General features: G+C 45.2%; 1 protein-coding gene across 3 annotated transcripts in view; it reads left to right on the top strand.

Moving 5' to 3' along the window:
• The window catches only part of LOC120948706 (uncharacterized), a 175,032-nt gene that overhangs the window by 147,069 nt on the left and 6,409 nt on the right, over positions 1–21,554 (top strand). For all 3 annotated transcript variants that reach the window (XM_040365341.2, XM_040365342.2, XM_049610961.1), the window contains 4 exons: positions 10,720–10,848; positions 20,438–20,606; positions 20,719–20,866; positions 20,970–21,537. In XM_040365341.2, coding sequence (XP_040221275.2) covers positions 10,720–10,848; positions 20,438–20,606; positions 20,719–20,866; positions 20,970–21,537 — 1,014 coding nt within the window. The remainder of the gene's footprint in view (positions 1–10,719; positions 10,849–20,437; positions 20,607–20,718; positions 20,867–20,969; positions 21,538–21,554) is intronic.

Below are 21,554 nucleotides of genomic sequence, written 5' to 3'. Positions count from 1 at the left end.
GCGAGAGTGAGTTGACTTTTTTGTTTTGCTTTTCGCTCGGGAAGCTTTTTATTTGCTTCCACCAAAGCTTGACAGTTCTATTCGATCCAGTTTGGCGCGGGACCCATTTCGAACCGAAAAGTATCAAGAAGGTGGATGTGAATTCTTTTTTGTTTTGTTTTGTGTTGCACACAGTGAACAAAAAGGTCATGATCGTGAGAGCAGAATAGAGGAAATTGGAAAGAAGCACCACCACCACCTGGGCGAAGGACTCCCTAGAGAGAGAAAGAGAGAGAGAGAGTGGGGTACGTGCCAACCAGCTGGGAAGGGAGATCGTCAAGAATCACATAAATTGAAATGAAAACTTTCTCGCTTTTTCTCCATTACGGAATTCGTCCCCTGGGATGCCGCGGGGGGAAACGGTCCGTGGTCCGTGGTTTGTTGATTAATGGTAGCATGCCTACCCCTGGTGCGTTGCCAACGGCTGCCGAACGCTCGAAATGGAATGTAACCCCACGCTGGGAGCCATCCGTTCAACGAACGGAACGCACGGGACGCGTGCTCACTTCTTGAGTGAAATGTTTAAAGTCGCACCAGGACGAAAGTCGCTGCCCATGCTATGTTGGAGGTGCTTTAAAAGCACCTTTAAAAGCTTTCATCAATCTCACAAAGCCCGGAATTGCGTGCCGGTACAGGCAGGACCGAAATGGTCAAGAGGACTGATTTCATTGCACTTTTCGGCGCGCGCGCGCTCTGCACACCTGCAAGTGGCCACCTGCCCTGTCTGCGAAATCATATTCTTTGGCAAAGGGGGGAACACAACAATGTTGCTCACGAAACAAACAAATCGATACACCGGTGTGAAATGATCAAATATTTACGACCTCTAAACCGTTCGATGTCTGCTGAGCGGTTGGTTGTTCCATTTTTCATTCACTCTGTTTGCTGGAGGGAACGACTTTTCCCCGTTTTTCTGTACCGGAGAGGTTTCGGTACGAATGTCGGAAAACGCTTTGCGATTTGCGAGGCAAGGCTACCATTGAAAGAAGCAAAAGATGGACAAAAGAAACTCTTCCGCAGCGCTAGCTCTTGGTCTTTTTTCTCTTCCTTTCTCACGATTATAAGCATTTTGCAAACAAGTTCACGATCGATATTTGAAGTGGAAAAAGATAAGACAATAAAAGCTTACATTTACATGGGTGTGTTCACAAAAAAAAGAGCACGACACGCCTGTCTCAACAAATAACTCCTTTGTCCATGCCTGTAGCATTACCATGTGGTTCGTTCGTCTTTTCATTGACCCTCTTTACTTTACACGCATAAGAAAAACCCTCCAGGAAAAAGTGACACGTTGCCGTTGCTTTCTTGCGCTAAATCCCCCGTTTTTTTTTTCTCGCTCGCCACAAGATATACGCGCTCGCACGGTTGTGTGTGGCAGCGGTGTGACTTTCATGACATTATGCGGATTTCCTTCCTGCCGCAGCAGCGTAAGGTTATATCTTTTACGCTTGCGGATATAGCACGGTGCTGCGGCAGTACCTCCTCTTCAGCTAACAAACGACGCTTCTTCATCTGTCCTCCTCGCAACCCGGCCAGTGTGGCAGTGGGTTAACGCGTCCGACGTGGAACGTTTTGTCCTAGGTCACCCCTCTCAGCTCTGTCCGCGGGTTCGTCCGCTACAAACAACCGGTGGCAGGAACAATTTTCCTTTTCTTCACACGTGCGGGCACGTTCGGCAACCTGCTCCACCCAAAGGGCACAAACGTATGCGGCCGGTGTTAGGGAGGGAGGGTGTATGCACGTACGACACACACACACCCCCCGACATTGATGCAAACAAAAACAATTAACAGCCAAGTGTGGAACAAATGTTTGACAAAAGCTTCCTTCGCCCGCGCTTCTTTCCCGAACTGGCGCCTGCCTTTGTGTAATTGTACGTACTATTTGTACGAAGCAATGGCTGTGGCTCGGGCTGTACCTGCTCTGACCCTTCTCCCCAAGGTGGCGGAAAGGATAAAGAGCCAGCAGTCAGTTGTGCAGAGGGGATTGCACGTTACGAGAGAAGTTGTCCAAGAAGCGGTGCCACCTGCCACCGAATCTGGAGGCTCTTCACAGAGTGTGACACTTGTGTGGTTGCGAGCAAGAGCAAATGTGTGCCAACAGTGTTGCGCGTTGGGAAGCGAGGGAGCAAAAACAAAACGTTCGAGTGTTTGAGCTTTGTTGCCGAGGAGGGGGCAGAGATAAACTGAAAGGAATCTTTGCAACAAAGCGCGCTTGGATTTTTCTTTCGTTTTGTTTTGTTTGTTGCTTGTACCAATGCGTGCTGACGGATCATTTCTAGGAACACCGTGTTGAATGGCTCTTATTATGTATGTGTGTGTATGTGTGTTTATTAACTTTAATTCTGTTTTCCCGGAGGAGAAAAAGGTGTTTTTATTTGTATTTCAACAGGCGGGAAAAGATTCTAGCAACTGGTGCGATGACGCTTCCAGCGAAACGTTAAAATCTCACCCATCCACCTTCTGTCGAATGTTACGGGCCATGTAATGTCCAATATGCGGTTCTTAAGAATCCAAGACCCTCTTCATCGTACAAGATGTAAGGTACTTCGTACTAAGTGAGCCTAAAACATTCTGTATTCTTAACAACAGCTACCTTTTATGCATAGTCCTGGAAACTTGTCCGTTTTTCGTGAAGGTGAAGCAAATCGCATGCGGCCCCTGAGGGTTCTGCATGAGGCCCACGATGCTATGAAGTTATGATTAGTCAAGTCCATAATTGAATTGGTACATCTTTAACATTGATATTTGTGATAGATATTGCGACTCGCGATAGACTGTTCGAGTTAACAAGTGGCTCGCCGAACAAATGAGTTGGTTTAGACGAACACATGTGGTTTAGACCAACGCACACAATATAAAGCGCGTTATTCGCGTCGTCTACTGATTCGAATTCTTCCCGATGATAGATTGACTTGCAAGCCTAATAACGCAAGCACCAAGTATTGATATTTTGCTTTCAATAAGTGAACGATAAGTTTAAAGTACATCAAAACGCTTCATGTTGGGCTCTTGGAGACACGCACAAAACGCTTGCTGTATGCTTTCTGTATGCGTAAGCTTGCTTTTTTTCTACAACTTCACAGCCCATCAACAAGATGGCCCATGCTGTACTCTGCTGTATTTTGAATCGCTTTGTTAACGCTCCTTCAGCTTTAATTATTGTTTACAGCGTTTTAAAGCATCTCACAGCGTCCACAGCGCTGAACGCGCGCTGCCTTCCTCTCTTCCGGACGCCGTTTTTATGTGTACTTTATGAGTTATGAATAATTCTACCCCACCGGCTCGTTACACCGATCATCGGAAGGCTCGGGCAGCTCGTGTAAGTGAAGCGGAATTCATAATTCGCACAAACATTGATACCCTCGCAACGTTCAGCGGACGCTACCGGCGGGTTTGTGCATTATAAATAAAGCAATTTTCCAGTTTTCCAGTTGGTTTTTACGCAGCCCAGGATAATACATCCCGCAAAAGGGCAAACTTCATGAGGCGTAAAGGACGTTGAATACTCGTTGCACGGTTGATGCACGTGTCTATCATTATATCAGTTACAGAGGTGTATCATAAATGTATGTTGCTTGAAACACGCAAATGTTTGCAGCATATTCTCGATATTGTTTAAAGTTCACGTACATTGACTGTCGCTTCCCTGAGCCTTTGTATTAAACGACCGCTAGTCACTGAGACTAATGATTTCAACAAAGTGACAACAATCGCTTACTTCTCTCTGCGCAAAGTCACACTTCCTTTGCCAGTCTAAACTTTGCACCCCATTATTTCTGCTCCCTATTCCCATCTCCAGCAACGGATGATTTATGGCAATTTGTTTTCACTTCATTCGATTGTACCCACAGCACAAAAGCGTTCGCGGAAAACCGCAAAGAAGTTTTCCGGCAGCAGATAAAAGAAAAATGCTACTCCATCTAGCGTTCCCGCTGCCTACGGTGGCCGGAAAGGGAGGAGACCCTGGGGCCACCCATCACCACCACCATGCCCTGCCTCGCTCAAACATCACACGGGCGGGAAGGTAGCAAACAGGTTTCATTTATTTGTGGGCCGCCACACTGCGCATAGCAACGAAATTCGATTACAAATGATGCCAAGAGCGTCCGTCACTGCACGCCTCAAAGCTCCATTTAGTGGATAATTGAATTATACGCGTCCCATGGTTTCGCAGGAGGGGCAGCAGTGGCAACCGTGGTCGCGTGAACTTACAAACCGAAATGGCCACCCGCGGTGGAGAACCTCCGGTGCGCCGGCAAAAGTTATGCGAATTGAACCCCGCTTGGCGAGGTGCTTATTTATTTTGAAAATGCCCGCCTGCCCTCGTTCCAAACAATAAGAAACCCCGCAACTAGAAAAGCGCCCGGCCACCGGTTGGTGTGCTTTGGTGCGGGCGAAAACAGCTGGGCAAACGAAGCGACCGGGGCCGTTCGGTTGGCCAAATGATTTGCGCCCGGCCGAAGGTTGCGCGCAGGGCAAGGTTGTTGGGCGCGGCCGCTTATGGTCACGTTTCGGCGAAAGAAAGACCGAACCTTCCGAGCTCCTCCGCGTGGGCTGTGGGACGTGTTGGGGTGGTGATGTGAGAGGGTCTAATTAAAAATAAACGAACGGTGCAGAAATCAAACAAATTAAGAGAAATAACCACCTCTCGGCGCGGTGGAAACGCGTGATGCAATATGAAATCTTTCCCAGTTTTTGGCCGGTGGGAGTGCGTGTACCATTTATTTATGGGATCCCGCCCACCCCGCACCCGCTTCCGGTGCCGGTAGGAAACCGTTTTTATGAATAAAAGCTTAAAAGGAAAGTTGGATTTTCGGGCACTGGTAAATATGTTGGCAAATTTACGGGTCAGATGTTACGATGTTGGTCCGAAGGTATGCAATGTGATTAATGTTTTGCATTTATTTTATATTATTGTAAAAAAAAACTATATTATTGAAAAAAAAACAGTTAACCCCAATATATTAAAGCACTCTAAACAGTATGTTTTAAAAACGATAAATACACAAACAATAGAAATAGGTAAAAGAGATTAGTTTTCTCAGAACGATGACAAGAAAAATAAGAAACTACAGAAGCTGGAAATGCAATTCAGAACATAAGAAAGACATGAATTAATAAATAATTCTACAATGATGGAAGGACAAATTTCTCATAAACTACGTGTAAGAAGAGAAAAACAAAAACGAAGACAAGGACTATTTTTTGGTAGTTTATTTATTTATTTACTTATTTTTTATTTGTTTATTTATTTATTTATTTATTTATTTATTCATATATTTATTCAATTAATTTTTATTAACTAATTTATTTATTTATTTATTTATTTATTGACTTTGAAAATCGCTTTCTCACTTTAGTCACTATCTATTGAACGGTGAAAAATGAAAAATAGGAACTATGGAATAGTTTTTCAACGACAAAAGCAAACCAAAGCTAACACTAGACATTTAGCAAATGATAACAATACAAAACCATTCTCAAATCTGACTCGTGTGGTTCCGTATTTTTAAGCAAAGATCGACCATCCTTATAATCGGCTGGCTTTTTCTTTTTCCCACGCCCTGTCCTTAACCCCCTCACCCTGTACATGGTGTTGCTGATAAGCGAGAGCGATACGAATTATCTCTGATCCCTTGGCTTTTGTTTTCATTTATGCTCGAGCATCATTTCGAAAACCGTTTTCACGAAAAGAGGTCATGCCGTGGAAAATCCGTGCAAGGCGAATCCAATGCCCGGTGACCCGGCGGAGACACCGGCGTGTGGCCGCGTGTGTTGAATTCGGGGTTTAATGAGCCCGGTTCCGGTTGCCGGGGCCCAATATTCTTATCTCTTGCTTTTCCTCGTTTAACTGATTTCCTTTGACCATTTTTTTTATCAAAACGGGTTTTTTGTGAACGTTTGGGCGGGGGTGAGAAGTCTTTAATTAGATGCAGCCCGCGCCGAGCGACCGGCGTAAGGATGAGATGTGTTTTTTTATTCGCGTTTTGTTTTTCTGTCTCTTTTTCTTAAATGATGGTTGGTAAAAGCAAGCAATATTCATGTTCCGTGCACACCCCGTAGAAGCTAAAGCTTGGTGTGTACCTTCGCGTTGAGTCTGCACATTTAATGATGAACCGGGACTCCAGGACCGGTGTCAGTGCCGTCAGGTGAAGATTCGGGGGAAGGGAACTTAGAATGGAGAAAGGGAATTTTAATTACGCAAAGGGAACCTAGTTAGGCTGGCGATTATTCTTTTTTTTTTGTATGATCATGTTTTTGCCCTGGACTTTGTTGCCTTTTCATTCACGGGGAATGAAGCGATTCCTTCCATCGCCGATTAGAGCATCAAAGGTAGCCGCACGGTAAATGGGAAGGTGTTTTTTTTTTTGCTTACTCACACTTCCAACAGAACGGATTATCGCCTGCGATTGTGGTGAAGCGATTAGGGATTCTTATTCACCACTGCAAACGATTAATCGTTTGTCATTTTTTTACATTTCTGCGCTCTGATTGTCTAATCAACTGGTTCCTTTCGTTTGGTTTATGATGAGGAACACAATCCTTCTTTAAAAGAATACGCTTAAACGCAGTTGTTTTCAATTTAAAGTAAACATATTTATAACCAAAAATCACTTATTAGGTATAAAAAAATGAATGTTAGCTTTATAAAGAAACAATGTTAGCTTGGATGGTTGAATGGTAGAAAAACACTGTCAAATCTTATCATCATGCCATAGTAAAAGGAGCAACTCACCACCACCCAAACGGTTGTAATTTCATCCCAGTCGCTGCTGTAATCCATCTCGCACGATCGATTTCCCCGTGGGCGAACATTGATTAAATTCCAAACACCAACACACCACACCTCTTCCCGGAAGAGTGGCGCAGAGATCCGATTCCCTCCGCTCCAGCTCAATCCGATCCCGAGCGAGTGGTTTCACTAATTCGAAAGGAATGTTATCGCTGTCAAAACAGTGCGGAACCGCAACGTAACACTTCTCAAGCTGTGTCCCTCTGCTCTGCTCTGGCACAGTCTCTCTCTCGCTCCGTGCGAGCCACAAGTTTCTATCTGCACTTAATCAATCGTCCCGATTCGATTCGAAACAACAAACCACGTGCCGCCCCAGTGTTTGGTTTTATTGGATTGTTGTTGTGGCTCCGCTGCTCCTTCTCCCTTGGAAAATGTTTGTGTGCGTGTGTTTCTGCTGGTGGCGGTGTGCGGTTACAGGCTTCATGTTTTCCTCCTTCAAAACGACCAGGCAGGCGCCACCGGAAACCGCCGGAAGCAAACGGCCAGCTAACTCGAATGGCGATGATGACTGATAGTTTTTCTATTCAATTACGCCCAAATGAAGCTGTCTCGTTAGCCACACGATAGCCCCCACCCCGCTCTCTCCCACACACACAAGACAACACAACACGGAAAGAGAATGTGTGCCACAAACGAGAAAGTGCGAGAAATTGGACACTGAATTTAGGGGGTTTTTTTTTATTCGTGGAAAATGAGATACAACCCTCGCAAACCACCGCAGAAACTGAAGATTACAAATGAAGAGCGAATGTGCGAATATGTGTGTGTGTGTGTGGGTGGAAGGAGTGAGCGGAAAATCTATCATCATTCATGGCGATCATGGTGAAAATCTTCCCTCCTTGGGCCAAAAGTGGAATGATGGATGATGATGAGTATGTAATTTGACTAAAGTGCTCATCGGTTCGCGGTGGCCGCCGGCCTGCAGCAAAGCATACGCTGTGACGCGTGTTTTGCGCCAAGGCAGGAAGGTGTAGGACATTTATTTGGCGTTAATTTCTGTTCGATTTACTACGCAGCTTCGATTGGCGTTGGTTGTTTTATTTCGGGAAACTGAAATCCAGCATCCAGTAAGTAAATTGTGACAGCTATTGGGATATTCGGACAACTAGTTCAAGTACTGCAAGGCCTGGGTTTACGAACATGTTGCGGCAACATTTGTTCAATGGAAACATTTCTGGATTTTGCAATTTATTTCTGAAACTGTGCATTTATTTGCTTACAAAAATGTAAACTTTACTGAACTCAAAAATGTTTAAAAAATTAAGTTAAAATTACGTGTCCGACAATGTTCCTGCAACAAATCGCGCCTTCGCCATTAAGGCCGGGATAACGGACTGGCAGACGGACGCCTCCACGCCATCTTGCCACCTCAGTTTGGGCCTACCACGCCTCCTATGTCCTTGTGGACGGCCTAAAAAGACTTTACGGGTCGGGTCGTCCGTTTCCATGCGTACAGCCCACCGGAGCTTGGCGAGTTTAATACGCTGCACGACAGTGAGGTCGCCGTGCATCTGACAAACACCATTGAAAAATAGGACGAATTCTAAATATGCTCATTAAAAACATGTTCAGTCTGTTCCCAAGTTACGCAGATTTCGAGATACGTAGTTTTCTAACATCAAATGGCAAATCAGTACAATTTGTTTCTAGAATTGTCCAATGCAGTGTAAAATTCATTTTTACTAGAAAATTTAATCCGCTTAAAAGCCATATATAACGGAATTTTCTGCACGAATCGTTTGTAATAAATGACACACAAATACACTTCATAAAAATACTAAATTTAATTGAATTTAATTGGCCCGCTTCTCTTCATATTGTTCATCAATGATGTTACCCTCGCTTTACCTCCCGACAGTATCAGTCTGTTTGCCGACGACGCAAAAATGTTTGCGCCTATTCACAACACAGGTGATTGTACATTCTTGCAAGACTGCATCGAAATTTTCTGTTCGTGGTGCAAGCGTAATGGACTGACTATCTGCATCGAGAAATGCTACTGTGTGTCTTTTAGTCGATGCAGGAGCCCAGTCACTGAGACCTACTTCATGGACGGCTCTGCAGTTAATCGACAAAATCATGCCAAAGACCTGGGCGTTCTGCTTGATTCTAGTTTGAACTTTAAACAGCAAACAGCATCGATGACGTTGTAGCCAGAGGAAATCAATTACTTGGCGTGGTTATCCGGACAACTAATGAATTCCGCAACCCCATGTGCATCAAAGCTGTCTACAACTGTATCGTTCGTTCGGTTCTGGAATATTCGTGCGTAGTCTGGAGCCCAACTACCGCTTCTTCAATTGCTCGACTTGAGGCGATTCAACGTAAGCTCACGCGATATGCCTTACGCCTGACCCTATGTTCCGCATGTCGGCTGTCTTCAACACTGTCTCGGATTGCTTCGACTTCGACATCTCTACTCAGTGCTTCAAGGAACGTCTCCGGCTTTTGCCGTGGCCGCAGTGAATTGCGATGCAAATCTTGTTTTTGATATGTATTTTTTTTTAAATTGAACTGTTACATCTTAATTAGGCCATACGGCCCGTTGAAGATTAAATAAATAAATAATAGTAAATAATAATAATAATAATAATAATAATAATAATAATAGCAATTTACGAGTAATGAAATTACGAGGATTCATGAGCAATGAGTCAAAAACAAACTATTTTACCAATTTTACGTGTTATTCCAGTAATCGGCTAAGGTCCCGTGTTTCGGTGAGGCCGTACAAACAGCGTTCTACTGTAAGAATTTAAAAAGAAGTCATGGCGTAAACCTATTGGTCGCATGGAAACAGTTTCTGATAGTAACAAGCAAGCTATTGCAATATTAAAATGTAGTTAAAGTTTATGCTTCGCTGATGCTTTATGACAGTGCTCTCCTGCGTTACGAGTATCTCGTACGTGTATGATTAAAGGCGACGAACCCGTTCATTCGGAATGTTGCTTGCCGTTTTCAGTGAGATCTAATTGTTCTCTCTATTGGAGTGATTACAGTAATGAGGTTTAGATATAGGGTTTTCCGAGTCACTTTCGAATGGATGGAATTGAAATATCAGATCGATCTAAAATAACATTATGCACACGGTGAATAGCAATGTTTACATTCGAAACGGACTTGGAAAACCCTGTTAATAAAAAAGCCCCCCTTTCGTGGGTGTGAGTTTCCTTTGCATACCCATTAATACACACCGGCACGCGACTGCCTTCCGCGAATCACAAACAGGATTATGCTTGTGTACAGGGTTCCTTCTCCCGCCGTGTTCTTGTTTCACGCGAAAACTTACAACGGACGCTTTCCGGGAAATGGGAAAGCTTCGTGCATTTTATCCAGCATGCACAGGATGCTCATCAACCTCAATATGGGAAGAAGGAGCGCTATGACCATCCTGGGAAATGATTTCTGCTTTTTAATGAATATGTTTTATACTCCCAATGGGACATGATCAGCCAAAGTGTTGGCTGGAATTGCTTGCAAATATGTAAGTGGTGTATAAAAAGTGCACCAATTTTTAAAGAAATTTTCATACATTTTCATACTCAAAATATACAACATCGCATTATGTCCCAACAACTAATTAATTTTACCATTAAATGGAGCATCTAGAAACACAGATTGGTCTATTCGTACAAAATTTCGCAGTTCGATTTAACCCTTCCATGAAGACTTTCGTGGAAATGTAAAAGCCGGGCAGACTCTATCACCACAAAGAAATAAAGATAATTTTCTTCAGATTCTATGCGTCATTTTAAAATTTCATTTGTCATTTTTATAGTCTCACAGCACTCCTTAGTTCCTTTTCCAACTAGCCAAGCAACCGCTTATCAGCAGCACATTTTTTATCGATATCGTTTCCTCTTTTCTCTCTTTCCTCCCTTCCAGCACTATCGCGGTTCGCTGAAATCGCTCAACACCGGCATCGTCACGCTGCTAAACTATGGCAAACACGTTCCGCCGGCCGTATCGCACGTAACGCTGGCCCACGAAATCGGACACAACTTTGGCTCACCGGTAAGTAACAAACGATCGTGTTTCTGCTTTCGTCAAATGCGATTGGCAATGGTAAAGCTCGACGACTTCAAAGTCACTGTGTCGTTCCGACCGAGCACGATCATTAAAACATCAAAGAGAAACACAAACACACACACACACACCGGGCATGATTGCTCTCGCTAACCTAGGTAAAGGTCAAACGATGGCAGTCCAGACTGCGCCTCCAGAAACAAAGGGAAGCGCAAAAGCGGATTACGTTCCAGTGACGACGACGGCTGTGGCACACAAAGAGCTTTCCTCTGGAGGTAAAGCTGCCCTGGTTGTGTCTGGTACGGAACACAAAGCGACCTTACGGACGGGATGGGGAGGTGGTATGCACAGCAAGACACTTGGATCGCTTCTTGGATCGATTGACAAAAATGGGCGAGCGAATCTTTGCCCCAAGCTCATTAATTCCACGCGAAAATGGAGCATCCTTGCGCGCGCTCCTTATTCAAATCACATCAATATCAAACCGTTGCTGAACTGTGTCCAACCTAGTCAGCGGCACCTGTCAACGCAATCCCCTAGCCACGATTGGCATCAGCGCCGTTCGTATTGCTAATTGAACGGAGCATTTTAATTCGATCCGATTCAATTAAACTCTCCATCTTGCAGCGTTCGGGTCCACGGCATCTCCTTTATGTGTCGTTGGAAATTAATTTTCTCTCTCTCTCTCTCTCTCTGGGCGAAAGATAGACGCCTGCCTGATGGAAGGTGAAGAAAAGCGCAGTGGCTTTGATTGCAGTTCTTTCAATTCGCTTCTCTTCCGAGACGACCTTCAGCGATGTTGGTTTTCCTTTTCAGCGAACATCTTGCATCTTGCGCCTATGTTAAAGCGACAATGCTCTCTTTCCTTGGCCGTTCGTTGGCTCTTCTTTGCGTTTTCTATTTTTACCCCAGCCCCTCTTTCCTTCTCCCGGTGTTGGCTTTCCACTCCGTTCGAGATGAGTGTTTTGTCTGCGCGCCTACGGATCACCGTTCTTCCGGAGGATTGGCTTTTCTTCGTGAGGCGCACGCTGCGAAGGAGAAGGGTATGTTTTATTCAATTTTCTTTCCGCACGGCAAACACAGCGCCCGGCAGCGCCACGGCAAAGCGCAGCGAGAAGCATAATACATAAATAAAATAGAAATAAAATCCGTAAAAACGAGCGTCCACCACTCTCTCTAGCCCTCTGTCCCCCTTTTGGTTCGCACAGCAACACGGACCGACGCCAACGCCATGGCGCTTGGCACTGTCCAAAGCTGCTCGGGGGCTCTTGCGGAACAAATTCGAGATGGTTTTTGGGTTTCATTTTTTGTTTAGTTTCCTTTTTCCCCCGCCCAAATCATTCCCATCACCCTGCACGTGGGACCGTTTCCGAGTCACCAAATTCGAGATTGGCCAAAGCAGTTCGTGTGGAACGGAATTGAATCGTCAAAGATGTGTGTACGCAGGGATAGAATGGTCGCTATCCGTTTTTTTCTGGGTAGGCTGATAATTCGGTGGATGGCTTGAATCTTTTCGGCCGTTTCATCGATTGCGAAAATATCCTTCGCATCGGTTCCGGTTTGGATTTTTTTTTGTCAGGTTTGCAAAACGAATTTTACTTCCTTTGACGTGCAAACGACGTTCTTTAAGCTCAGTAGACGATCAGTAAGGCGCCACTAGCTTGCACTTTGTGAGGGACCAAATGGGAAGTATTCTACTAGCCTTCTTTCCATCGCGTTTGATTCAAACCCAATCTTTAATTTTGGTAGTGAAAGAGGTTCAAAGAGACAAAATAGTCTACAAAAGAGGATACAGCGGTGTCTTAAAGGCTAAAGGTGGCCCAAAGCAACAAGCAAAAAATTTCCCCAATTGTCGCACATGGCCAAAAGCGTTGCAATAACAGATAACACTTCGCCCCTAGCCCACTCCGAGGGGGACAATCAAGTGGAAGCAAGTTGTCGTGTCCTCGTTGTCACCGTCGTCGCTGTCATCGTCGTTCGGATCTTGTCAACTTTGGCCAAATTGATTTCCTCCGTTCGACCAAAGCACGGTAATCGAACATCGTGTCTTCACACCAACGAAAGGGCACTAAGAAGAAGAAAAAAACTCCGGCAATCCCAACACAAGGTTCGGGAATCGATTCCAGCCCCTTCCCGGAAAATGCATTTATTCCTTTCTCCTCCTCCTCCCTACGATTCTTACCACTATTTGCTATTGGCCATCCGATACAAAACTCGTCGCGTTGATTGCACTGATGGAGACGAGCATCTTCCTTTCACACCTCTCCCCCTTCCGTCCGTAGCCCTCCCCCAGAAAGGGATGGGGATTGCGAGACGTCATCATTTCCGGGACAGGAGATCCACCCTAGGAGCAGGAATTTATTGGCACGGAAATAATGGGCCTAATCCAAGTGTAATCAAGATTTGTGCCAGAGCAAAACTTTTTCCAGTTTGTTTTTTTTTTCTTTCATTTTTGTTGCGCCGAAAAAACTTCCGCCCTAAAACCTTGCAGCGCACGAATCGGGTATCGGTTTCGGGGAAAACGAAGAAACTTTCGAACGAAGACTGAGGTCCCTCTTTCCCTTCAATTCCTCATCCATCGGCTCGCTTCCCGGGAGGGAACCGTTCGGACCGTTATGAGCCAAACATGGGCAGGGCAAATTCTTCTTTTATACACTTTCCTTACATTTGTTTCCCCCTTTTGGCAGCGTGCAAATGATGGTCAGTTTTGTTTGGTCCGCGAGATGGAAAACTTCTTCATCTTCGGGCAGGGTAAAGGTACAGGTCTCCTGCCCTCGCTCTTCTCTCATGCTGCTGCTAATTTCGTTCGAGACCACTTCACTAAACTGCCGAAGGAAAGCAGCGCTGTCCCCTGTAGCGTACCCGTCCTCTGGCTCCCCCCAAAAAAGGGACAAAAGAAAGCAAACTCAAGCAAAGCGGCAAGCAAAACATCGTTCCTTTTGAAACTCTGCGCAAACCCGGTTAAGTGCAGTGTACGGTTGGTTGATCGTGTTTGCTGTTTTGTGCTGTCGTTTCAAACTATTTCCCTTTGAGTAGGTTTTTCGGGTTTTTTTTTTCAACATGAGGGAGCAACAAGTGTAGAGAGATGAAGGATTTTTGATGTTCATACCTCGAAACGAAAGGCATATAGCACAGGGGGAGAAAATGGTGTATCTGGCGCTATGATTTATTCGCATTCGAAGCGTGCATGATGGACCGAACCCGAAACGGAAATGGATTTTAGTAAAAAGGGTAAACACAAAGCTCCCTGGTGGAGAAGGGTGAGCAAATGCAAAAGTAACACTGTATGTGTGTGTGTGCAACCCCCAGCCAGCCTGGTGGACCCTACAACCCTACCAGCCAGCCGCTGCTCGTTCATTTTCCTTTATCCTTTCCGACACCGACTGTGGGTTTGGGGGAGAATGGTTTGTGGCTGCTTTGTCGTAACATAAAAGCGACACCGCCAAACCCGTTGGACCTCGCTTTTTGCGCTTTTCATAATCATACACGTAGAAAATTTACTCAGTGTATGAGTGTGTGTGTGTGTGTGTAAAAATTTGCCCCGGAGTGCGGAGGAACACCAACGGAACTTGCCTGCGGAAGGGTTAATATATTGCATAAAGCAGAATGGAGGCCGTCGGAGCGTAAATGCATGTTGCACTTCAACTTGCATTTCTCTTCCTCTTGCATTGTGTGTGCGTGTGTATGTGTGAGAAGGAGAGAAAGAACGAGGAAAATTCAAAAATGGGGAAAAATTGTACCTGTCACCGAGCAACAAATGCGAGAACTTGTTCTGTCAAGCCGGCTCGGCGTGATGGTGACACGTGTGCACTCTTTATGTTTCCTGTGCTCGTTCATTCCATGTGCACATCAGTCTTTTGGAATGGAGTCTTTTTTTTTTTTTGGAGTGTTCATGCTGCTGCTGCTGCTGCTGTTGTTGAGTACACAGGTTGACGGGACCTGTTGTTAGGCTTCCTGTGGCCCCTGGATGGATGACACCGGGCTTTGTGTTGACCTATATCCAGCGTATTCTAATCTTCCCGCCGTACCGTACTACCGTGGATGGCAAATTTCACCAGATCGGTTCGGTATTTAATGAGAGACTACCCGACTTTGTTGTAAGCTTTACATCATTATCATATACTGCAGGTTGAAGGACACACCACGCTGCTCTATGCTTCTCATTTTGTGGCGTTTGTGTTGGAGCTGTTAGTTGGAATGGTTCTTCAGTTCTTTAATTTGTACAGGCAAATGTAAACCGCAAAGCAAAGGGATAAATATGCCGCATGTGAATGTGACGTGTTTTTATAAAGTTACATTTTCTCTACTGTATTGTTTCATCATATCATCGCCAACATTGAACAATTTAGACAGATACAAGCATTCTTCAAAAATTAATCAAATTTCTAATTTTATTCAAATAAATCAATCTTGGTCATGCTTGGTAACATTCAATATCTTCAAACTCATAAGACCGGGGTACATTGTCCGCTCTCGCTAGTGTAATTTCGATTTTCACTAGCGCATCTGGCGGCGGCTGGTGGAAGCTTTTTTTGGTCATAGAGGGAATGGTCGTGCGGGATCTCAAAATGAAGTATTATTTGCATCGTTTTTTTATCACGAAAAGGGCTGAAATTACTAAGCATTTCTAGTCCAGTTTAAGTAAAAACATGGAATAATAACATATTTTCTGAAGCTGCTCCAAATTGCTTGGCAAAATGCGTCGGACACCCGTCGCCAGATGCGCTAGTGAAAATCGAAATTACACTAGCCAGCAAGGACAATGTACCCCGGCCTTTAAAGAATGCAATTTTCCTCGATTATTGAGCTTACATTTAGAGGTTTAAGTGTAAGCTTGTAAGCGAGAAATTCCTCTGTAACATCATTCCTGGGGTATTATTTTATAATAAAGTAAATTGTCTTGAGTAGAGAGATGAAAAAAAACTAGATGCTTCCATGCATCAAGTTCTTGGTGCAATTCCGCAAGATATATAAGCAACCATAATTGCAATCTGATACACTACCTGTTTATAGTACTGCGCAACACTTTCCCCCGAGTGGCACGTAAAGAAGCTGCTGCTGCTGCTGCTGCTTCGGTTGCTTCGGTTGCTTCGGTCTCCCTTCCCATCGCCTCCTTGTGGCTGTGGAATGATAAAATGAAATAAATTGCCACCGACGCACAGACACACCGTTTTCGACGCCCGGGTGACACATAGATGCCTTTTTCCTTGGTTGTACTATGAAGCAAAGTGCATCAAGCTGTAGTTATTACCACACCTCCCCCAGACAGAGCTTTAGTGGTAAACAACGCGCTTGTTTTCCTTGTTTTCTTATGTCTTATGTCAGTTGATGTTTCAATGGCAAAATGCACGATACAAAAATAAAACGCTTCAACACTGGCCGCGGAAAGCGTCTCGTCGCTCATTTAGTACAGCACACGCCAGAAGGCCATTTTGCCCGCGTTGCCAAGGCTTCAATTAGCTCGCACCGGGGGTCGTTGGATAATTAATAGAATAATAATTCCGGTGCTTTAAACCTAACCCCGCCTAATGGTTTTAATCCAGTCGTCGGGGAAGGTGAATAAAGGCGCCGAGCGGAAACGTGGGCGATCTTGGGGGAGGGGGGGAAGGGGGCTTTTCAAGCAATATTTTCCAACAATGGACACAATCCGTCGGAATATGTTAAGCTTCCAGAATACGGGACAGAGGCTACAGCAACGGAACATGAAGATGAATATTCTTCACTCCAACTCTCCAGGTTCCTGCCAGCGCAGTACCTCGCAGGTCCCGGTTTAAGAAGGGGACACAATGGGGGAACGGTTGAACTAGGGAGGTGGTACCATCCATCTTCTGTAATACATCTAAAAACAAAACGGAAGCGAATGTTCCGTTTCCTGGAGCTAACAAAACGCTGCAGCTCTCCCGTCTGCCTCTGTGAACGTGATTCAATCTGCGTTTGGTCCGGAGATGAGAAAATGCGAGCTTCCTCGGTATTGCACACTTCTTGAGGACGTGGTTTGGCGAGGGGAGAATGGTAAAAATAAATACTGGAAAGGAAAATTTATTAGTCACAATTAATCGTTTACCGGTGTGCTCCGGGAGGGGAGGGTTAAGAAAGCTAAGAAAGCAAACAACCTCGTGGGGTGCTACCACCACAATCCTCGGACGGTCATTAGTGAAAGCTGCAAAGTTTACTGGAGGAAGATAAACAGCATCGAGCGAACACGGTGCCAAACAATACGGGAAAGGATGCAACAAGAAAGAAAGGACACGAGAGAGGATCAACCCCCGAAGGGCCAATTGGGCGAACGCGGGCATCTCACCGACACACAGACACTGGCACACTGTGCCAGATTGTAGTGTAGTGTATCAACGTTCTTAGCTTGTGGCATAAATCCACCAGCACTCTCGCACGGGGGAGGAACTCAAACAAGTGTTACCCATTTATAAGACTCGGGAAAACTGCCCCGTTTTTCCTTCCCCATTGCATTTGTCTGCTGTTTTGTGGGGAGAAAATACAACGGTTTTGTTACTGCACTTGGGCAGCACGCAAGTGCATCCAGATGATGATGTTGATGATGATGATTGTGTGCTCGCATATCGTGTGTCTTGGCGTTGTTTGCAAGCGCAAGGGATAATATTCTTGTGCCTCTCGTGACATGCAGCAGTGATTAGCTTTGGGCGGAGTTTATGTTTCAATGTCAGCAACGTTGTCGGGAATGAAGTGGAACCACGGTTGAGATGTTATGCAAGAAAGGTGTATTTATGGGTTGAGCGTGTTTTTTAAGATTAAAATAAATCTATCTTATGTTTTGTATTTTGTGCAACACGATCGCTAAGCTAGCTGTCTGTGGAGGTTTGTTTTGCATTAGGAAATCAACACATCTATCAAGAATATCTGATATTAAGAATCAGAATGATCATTCTTCTTCTTCCTCTTTGGCTCAACAACTGTTTTCGGTCTAGGCCTGCCGGTACCACTTGTGGGCTTGGCTTTCAGTGACTTATTGATTTCTCCCCAAAGCAGGATAGTCAGTCCTACGGAGTGCCGCAACATGTCATGAACATCACGAGATTTTCACCAACGAAAACAATGAACATATCCGTGGTAGCTTGATGTGCATTGCTGATACTCAATGAAAGTGCGTCATGACATGCCGAATGCGACGTGCGAGTGCTTGAATCAAACTCGATACTCTGACTGACAAGCTGAGCTTAAAACCAGCGCAAACATATTAATGATTTTTTCTAGCTGTGAACAGTGCTGCCAAATGCCACTGTTTCAGTCATCAACACTCATGAGTGAAAAGAAACTCAAATCAGATCACGTACACAGTCAGTACACAGCTTAGATGATCAGAGGTAAGACTCAAACAGCTGGTGGACCAATCACATGCTTGATGACATTTTGATTAGCACCCAACTCTTGATCATTCACTTGGTCACGTCATTTTGTGTATATACTTGGCGTGTGGTTTCCTAGCAGCAAAATGAGCATGCTTTGTCTCTCTCTGTCTAGTTTGATGGTCTGTCGGGTCAAATAGAGTGAGAAACAATGCGCATTTTGTTTCTTGAAATAACTCGCACGCACCTCATATCTCCCATGACAATCGCAATGATCACCGACTGAAAATGTCGCGACCAAGTGACTGACCAAGAGTTGGTTGCACACAATGTCACCAAGCATGTGATGGTCGCACCAACTGTTTGAGTATCACCTCTGATCATCACAGTAGAGCTCGTGAAGCTGACATGATTTTATTTCAGCCGTTATTTGTCATGACTATGTCATTGGCATATTGCGGAACTGATCACAGTAAAAAAAAGTCATGACATAGTGACTGACCAAACGGTGGTCGCAAAAATGTCATGAAGCATGTATTGATCACACTAATTGTTTTGAGTATCACCTCTCATTATCACAATTGAGTACGTGACGCTGACATGGATTTTGTTTCAGTCAGATTTTTTGTACGACATTGACAGTGACATTTTGCAGCACTGGTCCTACGTATGGTGGCACGGCCCATCCGGGGCTAGAACCCATGAAAGGCATGTTGTTAAGCCGTAAGAAATGACGACTGTACCACGACACTGGCTTAGAATAATCATTTCGTCCTTTTTTATTACAAAAAAAATCAAATTAAACTGATAAGATTCCATCAGGGCTTTTCTAGTTTGTTGACAATGTACATTTAATGTGAATTACGTTATTGATATAAAGTTTTAGATTAAGATTTTTTTCAAAGTTATTCTCGTTATCGTTGTTCTTGTAAAATCTTTTTATTTTAGTATTTAATGCAAACTTATTTTAAAAGCAGTAAATTATTTTCAACTTCATTTTCAATGGCAAATACCACGAAAGTCACCATAGATAATTGAAAAAAATAATTGTTCATTACCGAATACAACAAGCCATAATATGCAAGAAATTGTTCGCTCTATAAACCACTGATATTGGTGATAAGGGTGTGGATATAGGAGAATCTCAATTTCATCTCAACGCGTCTGATTAAATTGCAAGACCTTACGATTAGTCAATCCGTCCATTGGCTGTAAACAGAGCAATGGTGAACATCGATCTGATAATACAAGAGATCTGATAACAAGATGGCAAAAAGAACAGCTAAGTAAAAGGCGAAAAGAGTAATCTATCGCGATGCGGCTTTTGTTACGTCGACAGTTATTTTGGAGAAGAATGGGAAATAACGCATTAAAAAAATGCCATAATAATAAAAAAGTTTTCAACTTGTTTGTTTAAAAATACATTTTTTATCAAAACCACTCAACTGTCTTGTAGCATTTAAAATCGTATATTAAAAACGTTTCTGTCTGTTTAGAGTAAAATGGGAAAACCCGTTTGATTGTTACATACATTTTAAATGAGATGTTTGATTAGAAATTCAAATTGCTATACGCTTACTAACTTCGTAAAGCAAACGTTCAATTTCAGAGCTTTGACCACCGACATATTTTCCCATTGATTGAAGCAAGACATCTGACCAGCCTTCTCCCACATTCTGCTCACGAAAGAACAGGATGCCGACGGAAGCGCGGAGGCTGGCCGCTGAAGAAATGAAGCCTGACTTAATAAACCAATTTCTAATTCAATTTCCACCGCCCAACAAATAATAGCAATCATTGGTACACGCGCATACACACAAACCCCCTTGCGCTTGTGCGCCACACAATGTCACAATTATAAATGCATTCCAACCAGAGAGGGAAAGGGCTCGGGAGAACAAAACATAACGCAGCAGCAGCACAACCGGAATGCTTCCACCGAATGCGACCTTAGCGGGTAGTAATAGCAGAGTGTGGCGCCACCTGGCTCTCGCTACTGGTTGCACAAATAATTGTGGTTGATTAATTTCCTCCCCTCTCCGGAGTAATTGCGGCTATTAGAGCGAAATTGCCATATTTCACCGAGATGGGGCACTTCCGTTTAGCAGCAGTACACGGGTACCACCCATTCGGCGCCACAGGACGAAGGCAAAGAGGTGGATGATTTTGTGGCCACCAGCGTTTTTTTTTGTTACACTGTTTCATTCCCTCTCTCACTGTCCTTTTCTTTCTTTCTCACCAACGCCCACCCACAGCACGATCCGGAGCAGTGTACGCCGGGCGGTGAGGACGGCAACTTCATCATGTTTGCGCGCGCGACGTCCGGCGACAAGCGCAACAACAATCGCTTCAGCCCGTGCTCGCTGAAAGCCATCGAACCGGTGCTGAACGCGAAGGCCCGCAGCGCCAAGGGTTGCTTTACCGGTAGGTGAACCACTCTTTGTAGCTTTGCAAAGCCTATTTACAGATCCCATCCCGTGCGGTAACATAATTTCCCACGCTTCTCTTGTATTTCCATTTCCTCCTTTACACACAGAGCCGCAGGAAGCGATCTGCGGCAACGGGGTGGTGGAACCGGGCGAACAGTGCGACTGCGGCTGGGAGGAGGACTGCAAGGACTCGTGCTGCTATCCGATGTCGCGCCATCCGCGCTTCGACCAGAAACCGTGCACGCTGACACCGAAGTAAGAAGCGTTCGATTTGGCCGGAACCTTCCAACCCGGATTGTACCAACTGATACACCTTCTCTCTCTCTCTCTCTCTCTCTCTCCCCCCTTCTCCTTCCAGGGCACAATGCAGCCCATCGCAGGGACCGTGCTGTACGCTCGAGTGTACGCTCAAGCTCGGCGACAAGTGCCGGGACGACAATGGGTGCCGCGATCCGGCCTACTGCGACGGGCAGATGCCGGTCTGCCCGCCGTCCATCAACAAGCCGAACAAGACGATCTGCAACAAGGAGTACGTGTGCTACATGGGCGAGTGTACCGGCTCGATCTGTCTGGCGTACGGGCTGGAGAGCTGCCAGTGCGCGGTCGGCCCGACCGATCCGGCCATCAAGGCGTGCGAGCTGTGCTGCAAGCAGCCGGGCGAGGACCGGCCCTGCCTGAGCTCGTTCGACTGGAACGAGCCGCCGTTCGACGTGCCGGACATGTACGCCAAGCCGGGCACACCGTGCAACGACTACAACGGGTACTGCGACGTCGCGCAGAAGTGCCGCGAGGTGGACCCGTCCGGGCCGCTCGCGACGCTGCGGAAGCTGCTGCTGTCCGAGGAAAGCATCGCCAGCTTTAAGCGGTGGATACTGAGCAACTGGTACACGGTGGCGCTGATCGTGACCGCCGTCCTGGTCCTGCTGGTAAGTGGTCGCCTGCT

This window comes from Anopheles coluzzii, chromosome 2, assembly GCF_943734685.1.
Source record: "Anopheles coluzzii chromosome 2, AcolN3, whole genome shotgun sequence".
Classification (NCBI taxonomy): Eukaryota; Metazoa; Arthropoda; class Insecta; order Diptera; family Culicidae; genus Anopheles; species Anopheles coluzzii.
Note: the sequence above shows the minus strand (reverse complement) of the source record. Positions and strands in the feature narration are given on the sequence as shown.